This window comes from Euwallacea fornicatus, chromosome 13 (genome assembly GCF_040115645.1).
Source record: "Euwallacea fornicatus isolate EFF26 chromosome 13, ASM4011564v1, whole genome shotgun sequence".
In the NCBI taxonomy this organism is placed as follows: Eukaryota; Metazoa; Arthropoda; class Insecta; order Coleoptera; family Curculionidae; genus Euwallacea; species Euwallacea fornicatus.
The window spans coordinates 2793467-2804283 of NC_089553.1; the positions used below are offsets into that span (position 1 = coordinate 2793467).

A 10817-nucleotide genomic window follows, 5' to 3' on the forward strand; every position below is an offset into this window, starting at 1 on the left:
GAGCTCCCTGCGAAAACCCTTTTTCTGCTCGGGAAAAACGTAGGTACTCAAGTGAAAATTTTCTTCACACGTTTATTTCGCAATCCATACAAAGAAAACGCATTTTATCAAATTGCAAAGCTAATTTCTACTCCTTAGCAATGTGCCATGCAATGTAGTGAAATAGTATATATTCTTGTACACAAATAACGGTAAGTAATAATGGGATGACAGGTGGTCCTAACCAGAATATGGATTGTCACGGAATTAGCGTTTAAAACTTACCGAATTTCACCTAAAAGCTTTTACTGAGACTCCAAATTTCAACCGGTCATAGAGTTAATATTAGAAAATGGTCAGCGGATAACGTGGACTAGATGAGCAGGTCACACCACGTAACGCTCCGAACTGCGGCTTCCACAAACAGGGATTTCGCGAAAGAATACTCATAGCACTACGTTTTCCATATTTCTGTGTATCCGAATAGTTATATCGGTTTTAGAATTAAGATTTCACCTGAAAAACTTTCCGTTAAAATTAAATGTTTTAAACAGTCTAACACTGTGACAGTAATGGCTGAAAAAACAAAAAAACTTCCTGCGCAAATCACGAAATTTAGCTTCTACGCATTGATGAAATACTAGACTAGTTCTAGATAGGCAGAACTTCAAATAAAACTTATACAGAGTGTTCCAAATCCGATGTGCGATCATTGCTGTCTTTTAAGCGGTAAGAATTTCCCGGTAATTTATTGCTATACTATATCACTTATAGTATAACAAATTAGAGTTAAAATCTCCCCTTAGAACTTCTGAATTTGTTTATGAATATTTTCCTTCTAGGCGCCAATTTTTTTGTAATCCAAAATGACGTTAAAATGGTTCATCAAATTGAATTTTCCACTGCTAGGTCGATAAACATATGCTATTTTGATGTTATCTCACAGAGAGGCAGAGCCCTGAAATCCTCTAACAGGTAACGCGATATTCAGACAACTGATTAAAAAAGTTTGTTTATTGAGATACAAAAATATACTTGTTTTTCAACTCCAATTAGGTACCTATAGTATTAAAAAGCTGCCTTATTTGTTGAGGCTTGGAATAGGCAAGACTGGTAACATTATTGTAGTAAGATAGCTTAAAAACAAATCAAGAAAAGCTACGCTATATTTCAGCTACACCGCTCTTCTTTTTCCCTGGGCAGCTACTTAATTTACATACTGAGGCTGTGGCCTATAGGGCAAAGGTTTGCCTTTAGATTGAGGTATGTTTGGTTTTCGAGGCAACAGCTCCTCCTCTTCCTCCAATTCTGGCTCGTCACACTTGTTGCCAGTCTCGTAAGAAAATTCTCTGTAAATTCCTTCAAGTTCACAAAAAGCCTGTTACTACAGTGGTTGCAAAGTATATAGCTTCACCTCTTCACTCCGTCGGGATCAACATAACCATATTTTCCTCTAATGATGCAATCAGCCCCCAAAGTCTCCTCCTTGAAAGTCCCGTCGTCGTTTTCGAAACCCCAAGTGATGCTTCCGTCCTCGTTATCAGTACGATATTTCCTCAATATCTGACTCACGGGCTTGCGCCTTCTGTCCCTCTCATCCTCCTCATCCTCGTAGGTTTGTTGACGAGGGGGGATTTTAGTAGGAGCTGCCCTGAATGTTTGCACTGGAGCTGGCCTACTCACCTTTAAGTAAATGTTGCATCAAAGTATTAGACAACGATAAAGACAATGTGCAGCCTTACTTGTTGCCTTACAGGCGTCTGCCTTAATGGAACTGGATCGTCTCTAATATCTTGTCTGATTACGGCCCTGGTGGGGAGCGGAGGGGGCGCAGAAGGCCTGGATAGCAAGGGTTTATCTCTGATCTGGTCGCGGATTATCGGAACAGGTCTTTCAGGTCTGAATGGCAGAGGTGTTTGACGCTCTACATAATTGAGTCGGAATTTAAAAAGGCACAAACGCTATTTAAATAAAATTAAAAAAAAAAACAACAACAAGAAAGAAGTACAACAAAACCAAAGGCTTATTAAGCGTATTAAGATTCAAATAATTTGTTGCATATAATGCTGGACCATCACTTGATACAGTGTGAAACTTATATTTATTCTCAGCTTTTGATTATATTTAACGGTGGCGGCATCCCTACATCAAACTGCAAACAATAGATTTACTGATGCTGTGACGAAGGATAAAGTAATCAATAAACTTGAATGAAAAAAATATTAAATAAGCAAACTTTCACCTCAATACATCACAATGTTTATAGTATTGTATTTGCATATAAAATAATTCGAGACACGGATAATTTGCTTTACAGCGTGCAACAGGACTGCTAAATCTCAACAATTATACCCGCACTTTCTTGACTTGTTGCAACAGATTATTAAGCACAACAGGCAATACTACATGTTTCGGTTTTGCTAATTTCATCAAGAAACGTGATTTGCAAAAAAAAACCATCGGTACCTTCTTCATCCTCCCGTGCAATGGATTGAAGAGAGAGCCCCAGTTTGTTAACTTCCTCGTCGAAAGCGGACGTAGGAGATGGCGATATAGAAGGATAGTTAGGTTCCTCTATGTCTTCTATCACTGGCCTCACCTGTTAATAAAGATACAGCTTGGCTAGTGACAAAATCATTCTCATTTGGCAGTAAGAGTGCCATACCTCCCTGCCCGAAGATAGCGTAGGGGTGGGCCTGCGCAGCCTAGCAGGGCTTATGCTTTGAGTTCTCAGTGGGGCAGGCCTAGTCCCAATGGGCAAAGCCCCGGGGACTTGGAATCTTTGAGGGAGCTGAGATGCAGCGTAGCTCACATATATCTACATTGTATAAATAAAGATCTAAAATGCTTTCAGTTGTCTAAGCTAATGCAGCAAATTAATTGAGCGATATATGTAATTGCGAAACCGCTAAATGGACTTGAACCGACTCCAATTAAACGGTACCCACCAGCACCAAAATTGTTATTTACTGGTAAATAGGTGCTTAGTGCATATCGAACTAAAAATTTTAGGTGTAGCCCATGTATTACCTTGGTCGCATTGTAATTGATGTAGTGTACTAAGCGCTGCCCGGCACGCCTGTCAGGCTAATTATTAATTATACATAACATACATATTAGTATAACTGAATGTTACACACATTTTTTTGAAAGGGTAAGTGCCAAAGAGGATTTTCCGAGACTCGTATGCAGTTAACTGCTAATGAGGTGAAAATTGTTCGTTAATTGCACAATAACTAATTAGGAACCATCTCGTTCCATTTTCGTTGATTAAAGACACAGCAGCGTGTTACAAATTGGTAAGTGTAGCATCCACTCAAAACCAAGTTTCTCATCTATTAGAAATTTTCAAGTAAAACCTGAAATGCTCCACCACTGATATTTCGCCAGATAGGGTATAAATTTCAAAAAATGGGTAAGTATGTACATACGTTAAAACTATTTTCAAACGTCCTTGCCTCTGTTAAGAATTCTTATGTCCGTTATCTCCCTCGTATATGAAATGCAATGATTTTTATGTCTGTATATGTATCGGTACATAGCACATTTATTACAATAAAACAAGGACGAATAACAGCAAAGACTATAGATTTACACAGGTTGTTAGACTTTTGTACTACGTAAGATTTCCAATTCCGTATTCCTATTATGCACCGCACCTCTATGATTCTTTAGGGCTACAAAAATTCTTAGAGAATTTGTTCTGTTACAGACAAATGCAGATTGGTTAAGACAATTTACGTAGAGATTTCTGTTGGAAACCTGAAAGATCAAAAAGGTGCAGCATCTGCGTCAGCGGCCCATCTTAGACCTTAAGACACCTCCTTATTCTAAAACATGCAGGCCCATGGACGCCCACAGAGCTGAAGTAATACTGATTCAGGTCAATATCGTAATAATAATTATGTAATTATTAACTTTCTTTTGAGGAACAGCCAGTGGTTTGAAGGAATTGGTGAGATGACCCATGAATGAAACGCTGATTTCTGGCACATGCGCCATACGTTCTTTTTCATGGAAAAATTATTTCCCATGTATACACATGCAAATTTGTGTGCCTTTTTTACTTATTTTCGTATTTTATGCATAAATCTTTCTTAAGTGTTCCTTAAATATTGCCGCTTTTAATACCCCTTATTATCACCATAATTTGATTGACCCTCCCAATACAAGGTGAAAAGTATTACATAACGTACTGGGTGAGGTCCCTCAAGGACCCTATTCCTTTATTCCCCAATTTTTGTTAACTAGTGTAATAAATGAATGCTACAAATAAAAGAAATCAAGTTCAATAAATTATAAAACATTTTGCGACATTAAGTACTTAACAATTAACATTGAAGTGCAAAAGACTTATAAAATTAACTGCACTGTTTAATTCTAACGGAGATGCTTTGAAGCTCTTGGCAGACAAATTCTTACACCTGCGACACTTATTGACTTTATCGTCAGTTCTTCTTGGACAGAAAAAATATCTCTATCCATTTTTCCTGACTGGCTACAAGAGATTATTCCAGTTCGTCTACTGAAACATTCTCCCTTGCTTCTTCTTCCACTTGTTCTTCTACGTGAACAGATCGTAAATAACTGGCAGACTTCTCTTGGAAGTCTGCTTCAAATGCCAAGGTTATTTAGTCGTCTCTGGATCATAGGTACAGTCAAGCATCCAGTCCATCACCACCTTGGCTGGTCCTTTTAGGAAACACCACATTTTGATCATCGAAAAGGGTCATGTATTTTTGTCCGTGAATCGGTTCATACAGGGTATCACCATTTCAAGTCGAAATATAGGAATTGTACAAATGGGAGAAAGGTCGCAAAAGATTTAAAGTGTCCCTAAGAAAGGCCAACAACGAAATGGGTGGAGTCAACCCGGCTGACGTCTCTTCTTGGATGTTTTGGTTAGTGTCGATTTCGTTGCTTTTGCGCCGATAGAAAATGTGTAAAATATCAGAGCAAAAAGCTCGAATGTAAATAAATGGAAAAAGCGCAAAGACCATAACTCTGTAAGTTAAAATCGAAATTTACTACATGCTTTACCTACACTGGTCAGTTTATTTACTTTCCGTTATCAGTCTGGTTTGTTTCGACACTTCAGTCCGTGTTGACAATCTTAGACCGACCAAAAGTTCATAATCAAATATCAATGACGTAACTAAGTTATGCTGTAATGGAAAAATATAGAGTAATCTGTAAATAAGTAGAAATTCGAAACTATTTCAATCCATCACTTGAACTTAAATCAGCAAAAATTCTGACGTGATGACAGATCTGGACTGACTCCGCCTACTTCAACCACTGGTCTTTGAACTCACTTCGTTGATCTTTGTCTTAGGCATATTAAACCTCATGCGATCCTTTTTCCACTTGCACAAATCCTAAGTTCCAACTCGAACTAATGCTACCTGTATAATTCCGATCCCTTGAGTCACACCCCATATTTTTCCCTGTACCTTCAAACCACGTTTGGTCCCTCCATTCGGACAAAACACAAACTAGATCTCAACTTTCAAAGTAGATAAAATGAGGAAATTACGTGCAAAAAGAAGTACTTCTTCTTGTGTGCAACTTCATTTTTTGAGTATCAAAAATTCTTAATAAATCCATTTGTACTATGTTGTAAAAAAATATATTCTGCTGCTGTTAACTGCATTTTACCGTTCGCTACTTCAAACACCACATCCATAATCTCTGATTTCTGATCGTTTCCAATATACCGTAACCACTAGTTCAGATTCTGACATCGTTATTGCTATTGAACCGTAATGAGAAATTTATACCAGCATTTAGTGTGCGTTTCCCTTAATAATTAATTATTCAATGTTTGACTCAATGGCAGAGTCAAATTAACCATTCACGAGGAGATTCGAGACCATTCGAAATCTAAGTATAAGAACAATGAATTAATTTGCAGTATCTAGTTGCTACAAAAAAAAGACAATTTTAAGCCGAGGTCAAAATTATGTTTTCTAGATTGTCTGCTACAAAAAGTACGGTATAATTCAGCATATTAAAAATAAAGTTTATCAATAAAATTTGACGATACTGGAGGTCGTTTGGTCTCAAAAAGACCAAACATAGGTAGGTTTCGTCCTCCCTTTGTAAAATTCGGGGAAGCTTTGACTAGTCATTTTTTCCTGCACCTCGATTAATTTGGACCAAATAGCAATCGTAGATCTCGGAAATCCCGGATTTTCCCCGAAATCAGATATCTGTCTACTACATGGGTATTTCGAAAACTGTAAAGGACATTAAAACCTAATTGCACGAGCTTATTATGGTGCTCGGTAGCAAATTTAGTGCCATTTTTAAGCGCCCTTGGCACGCAAATTTTTTAAATTAGCGATGAAAATGCGACAAGTAGTAGTGCCTGCTATTTCCTTTAGAAAGTGGGTATTAAGAAATATAATAAAAACGTACGTTACAATGCTCTGAATCTTCCATCATATGACTCTTGTAGAGAAATTAAATGTTTTTTATCATTAAAATGTGCAATTTTAGAAGACAGCGGAACATATAAGTATAAAAATTTGTTATTAAATCAAATATTAAACATTCACAGGAAATTCCTTTCAAGACCTTCCTATCATTGGAACACTTGTTCATAAGTCTACTATTATTAAGTCAAGTATGCCCAACTCAATAAGGTAGCTGCCGAACGAATTTTTCTTCATTTTAAGCACTTAGAGATAAGGGAGTCTCTAGAATATTGAAACCCACATAATAGTTTATTCATAAACTAGCCATAAATATGGTGACTTTTAAAAATAAAAAAGGTCAATAATTAAAATTCGTTAAATTACCGGCCAAAATGTTGTTTTTTAAGATGTTATGTTGGTTAAGAAAATGTGATCAATAGATTTAATATAAACTTGTAAGTTTTATAATTTCATGATAATGAATATTAAACAAATTTTCTTTCCTTTTCCTGTTCCCCTTTAAAACTTTTATATCGGAAAAAATAACAAAAATGTACAGGGTTTTGCGGTATAACATGTGCTATTTTATTTTACGAAACTTTCCTTATTTCTAAATCGCTTATTTTAAGGTTTTCTAAGATTTTAAAACCCACAGTTTATCCATAATTCGCAGTACTGAAAATATTTCTTGACGATATGGCGTTTCTTTAGTTCGTGGGTCATTTGTGTTTTTCTGCAATTGAAGTTTCATTTTAATTTCACTGCATATGGAAACTAATAAAAAAATTCATTGCGTTAAAACTTTATAAATTTGAAAAACACCTTTGTTGCACATGGAACTACAAATATGCCTCTCACTTCAATTATTTTTACTTAATGGTAAAAAAGCCTTAATTTGATTGTTCCTTTAATCCGGGACACCCTGCATTGCATGAAATAAATGAAAAAAGTTAATAAACCGGTACCTATACCCGTGCCGGCCAAACCAGATTACGTAGTCACGCCGCTTACACATGGTCAGAAAAACTTGCGTAAACAATAAACCAGTAGGGAAACGGATAATGGACTTGCGATATTAAATTATTAACAAACACAACATCCAAATAACAAACGGTTAGTAAAAGCTTAAAACAACTGAAATTGCCGTAAAATTAAAAATACCTATTACTACAAAATAAAAAAAAAAAAAAACAAAAATGCAAAACACTTACCACAAAAAAAAACGCAGTAACGTGCCGCCGACCCATCCTGATGACGAATGGAATTCTTCGACTATCAAGAACGCAGGTAAATGCCGAAATCTTTATAATCGAACACTTTCACTTTGAGAAAAATGTCATCTCGCCAAGTACACGCAAAATGAGTTCAATCGTAACCAGACAGTGTTATATATTTGCCACACCCCGATAAATTCTTGCAATGTGACCGCAAATGTGGAGACAAGCAAAATACAGTGGCGCACGACGAGGCGAAGCCACCCTTGTAAAATACCTAATTAGATGGTTGATTGATAGCAAGAACCGAAAGCGCGAAACTGCTTTTGTCACATGTAGCCCTGAAGAATGGGCCTATCACGTCACACCTAGAGTTGCAGTAGTCCCGATGAAGCTGACGAGCCCATTGAGATGAAAATATTTGGCCCTATCGAATAATAGGATAGGTTGTCTCAAATTTTGTAAACATGCATAAAAGGTATCCCCTGCATTTTGGGTCCTGAACAGTACATATCCATCAGAAATCGATGTCATCGAAAGTGATTGTCAGGACATTTTATCCATTCTACAGAAGGTATTGTTGCGAATTTCTCGCTCTTCAGGAGGAATGTTAATTAAAGCTTGGTGAACATATTGTGGTCTTGACCGGGAAAACTACGAAGGGTTGTTTTGCGTTCTATAGAGATGGACAAAAGATTTACAGATACTGTATTTTGCATTGGTCGAATTGCACTTAAAATATGGAACATGTTCTTGAGGATGATTCCTCAAACCAAAAGCGGCACTTAAATTTTCCGCAGATCGTTCTTCATTTTGAATACTGGGTATAACTTTAGTAGTCCGGTAGCATATTTGCGTCAGGAGTGGCTAAATATACACACCTTAAACTAATCAGCCAAATGTGTGCATCTCACAAGTATATTTGTTTTGTTCGCATTACCCACGATAACTTGATTTTGACCGAATGTTCACTCCAATGCAGGTTGAAATCTAAGGGGACACCCAAATACTTGGCCATCAGAGCCAGAGAGAGAACTTACTGCTCATGGTATCTCTTTTATTTAGATAATAAAAATGTATTAAAAAAGGGAGAATTACGACCGAGAACATATTTATTTGCAAATATGAGACATTACTTACACTAAACATGAAGAGTTAAACATAAATACAATAGTTATTCACCTAACAAGTGCAAAAAGCTAAACTTTTGCTTCACACTTATTGCAGTTGACCGATCAATTCGAGACGGAGTTCGGTCAATGTTCCAGTGCGAGAAAGACACTTTCGCTCGTGTTAGATGCTATATTTTTCCTACGAGCGCATGTTCTGTGATTTTCATGCGATATAAGTTCTAACCGCACCCTTGCTATAAAGTGCCATTTTCAGCTCGCAAATGCATACAATAAAGTCACTTTATCACGCGCTCATAGAAAAAATTTTGTTCAATACGGTCGTGGCCTGTTGCCAAAGTTTCCAGAAAAATTTTTGCCTCGCCCTGCATTCCAGTTATCTGGGGGAGCTATAGCTATGTCCATGTAATCTCCAAGGGTCAGTCTATAATGTCCCAAGGTCATAAGATCGTCTGGCCCCTTTATTCCTGTTGTCGTACTTCCAATTTCTCTCATTCTAGAAACAATAGAAGAGCTTTTTATCTAATAAGTCAAAGACAAATCACAAAACACCTAAACTGGTTAACCATTTGTGATATCATGAAAAAATTATATGATGACTAATTTACAATGCATCTCATTTGAGCATATTTGTTTCTACATAGTCTAAAGATAGCTAAGGTATATCTATTTGGTCAAAAATGCGCCAATATAGATCATTTCCAAAAAGAACTAATGTAAACTTTCAATGACCTATTGATTTAAACTGCTTTATCAACTATTACTCTATTGAGAGTAGAATGCTTAAATCATACCTGTACATGGGGCTCTTGAAATCAGGATATACAAGTGCAAAGCTAAACTTTGTACCCTTACGACGAGTTTCTGGATTCACTTCTTTTACCAACTGTGTAAGTTCATGCAAAGTAGCATCTTTCCAAGTATAAATTTGAAGTTCATTAGAGGGAGTGTTTCCTTTATGGTACTCTGCTATTTTGTGGTGTTGCCCTGAAGAGGAGACAAATACCCTTAGGAGGAATGGGCAAACCTGAAACCAAATAAGGTTTTTCAATGATGGTAATATTTGATAAGAAAAAGAGACATGTACAATTGATAACAAGTTACTTGGACCAGCAGAAAAGTGAAATATTTTCTAGCAGTAGCCGATTTCCTCATTAAATGGGCATATATCCTTAAAACTCAGATTAAATTCTGAAAACTATGTACATACAAACATTCAAGTTCATTCAAGTTAGTTCAGGTTCAATCAAATTCCAAAACACATGCTACTACTAATAATAAATCAGCAAATTTATTACACCAATTATCACACTGTTTCTCCTTCAAATTCATGGAATCTCAACACACTAAAAGAAATACTACTTTTTGCGACCAAAGAGTGTTTTACACAACTTTTGCCCACTCAAACTTCGGCAATGACTGACAACCACAAACCAAATTTCTTGAATCTACTTAAACTAGCATAACTAAATATATGTAAAGCTAATGGTCATCGTCTGTTAAAAGATATTAGAAGTTTGATGAAACTACTCACTTTTTGTCTATCCACAGCATCATCCTTCCTATCCTCACTGAGTTTGTCAGTTGCAGACATTTTTTATGAAATAATATTTTATGAAAGAGAAAAAATAAGATAGAAATATTCTGATCTAACTTCTGATCTTTAATGATCTGAATTTAAATAATCTCTTGTTTCTGATATTCCTCGAAAATTCAGAATTTTCACCCAAACAAGCAAGTCAAATTCCCGATTTAATCAAAAATATAACCTCAATCTTTATTCCAGGTCTTAGGGTACCTTGGTTCTGCTCTAGATACTCAAATTACGAGAAGCCAATATTAATATTATATCGAATATTTGAACTGATCCAGTTAACATCAATTAACTAATACGAAAGTAAAGAAGTAAAATGAAAATATGAACTTGTCTTTTAGCAGTTAAATTCAAAATAAAAGAATATTTATATTAGTTCCATCGAGTTCTCTATTCTATGTATTAACGATTGACAAGGATTAAAAAGCCGATTTTCTTGCTAGTATGAGTACAAGTACTAATAAAGGAAATAAATTTTTAA

The 10817-nt window shown here is 36.1% G+C and overlaps 2 protein-coding genes and 1 long non-coding RNA gene across 3 annotated transcripts; 1 reads left to right on the forward strand and 2 right to left on the reverse strand.

Annotated features, from left to right (window-relative positions):
- Positions 1-975: 975 nt before the first annotated feature.
- Positions 976-7767, reverse strand: LOC136343019 (uncharacterized). The gene is made up of 6 exons (XM_066289379.1): positions 7610-7767; positions 2645-2797; positions 2446-2578; positions 1722-1903; positions 1394-1662; positions 976-1328 (listed from the first exon to the last, which is right to left on the reverse strand). The coding sequence occupies exons 1-6, from the start codon at positions 7643-7645 to the stop codon at positions 1187-1189; spliced, it is 915 nt and encodes a 304-aa protein (XP_066145476.1). The 5' UTR covers positions 7646-7767; the 3' UTR covers positions 976-1186.
- Positions 2804-6853, forward strand: LOC136343036 (uncharacterized). The gene is made up of 2 exons (XR_010732731.1): positions 2804-3394; positions 3692-6853. It is a non-coding gene; the product is annotated as an uncharacterized lncRNA (long non-coding RNA).
- Positions 7768-8706: 939 nt separating the features above from the next.
- Positions 8707-10701, reverse strand: Bin1 (histone deacetylase complex subunit SAP18). Its single transcript, XM_066289396.1, has 3 exons — positions 10277-10701; positions 9537-9769; positions 8707-9238 (listed from the first exon to the last, which is right to left on the reverse strand). The coding sequence occupies exons 1-3, from the start codon at positions 10334-10336 to the stop codon at positions 9055-9057; spliced, it is 477 nt and encodes a 158-aa protein (XP_066145493.1). The 5' UTR covers positions 10337-10701; the 3' UTR covers positions 8707-9054.
- Positions 10702-10817: the final 116 nt, after the last annotated feature.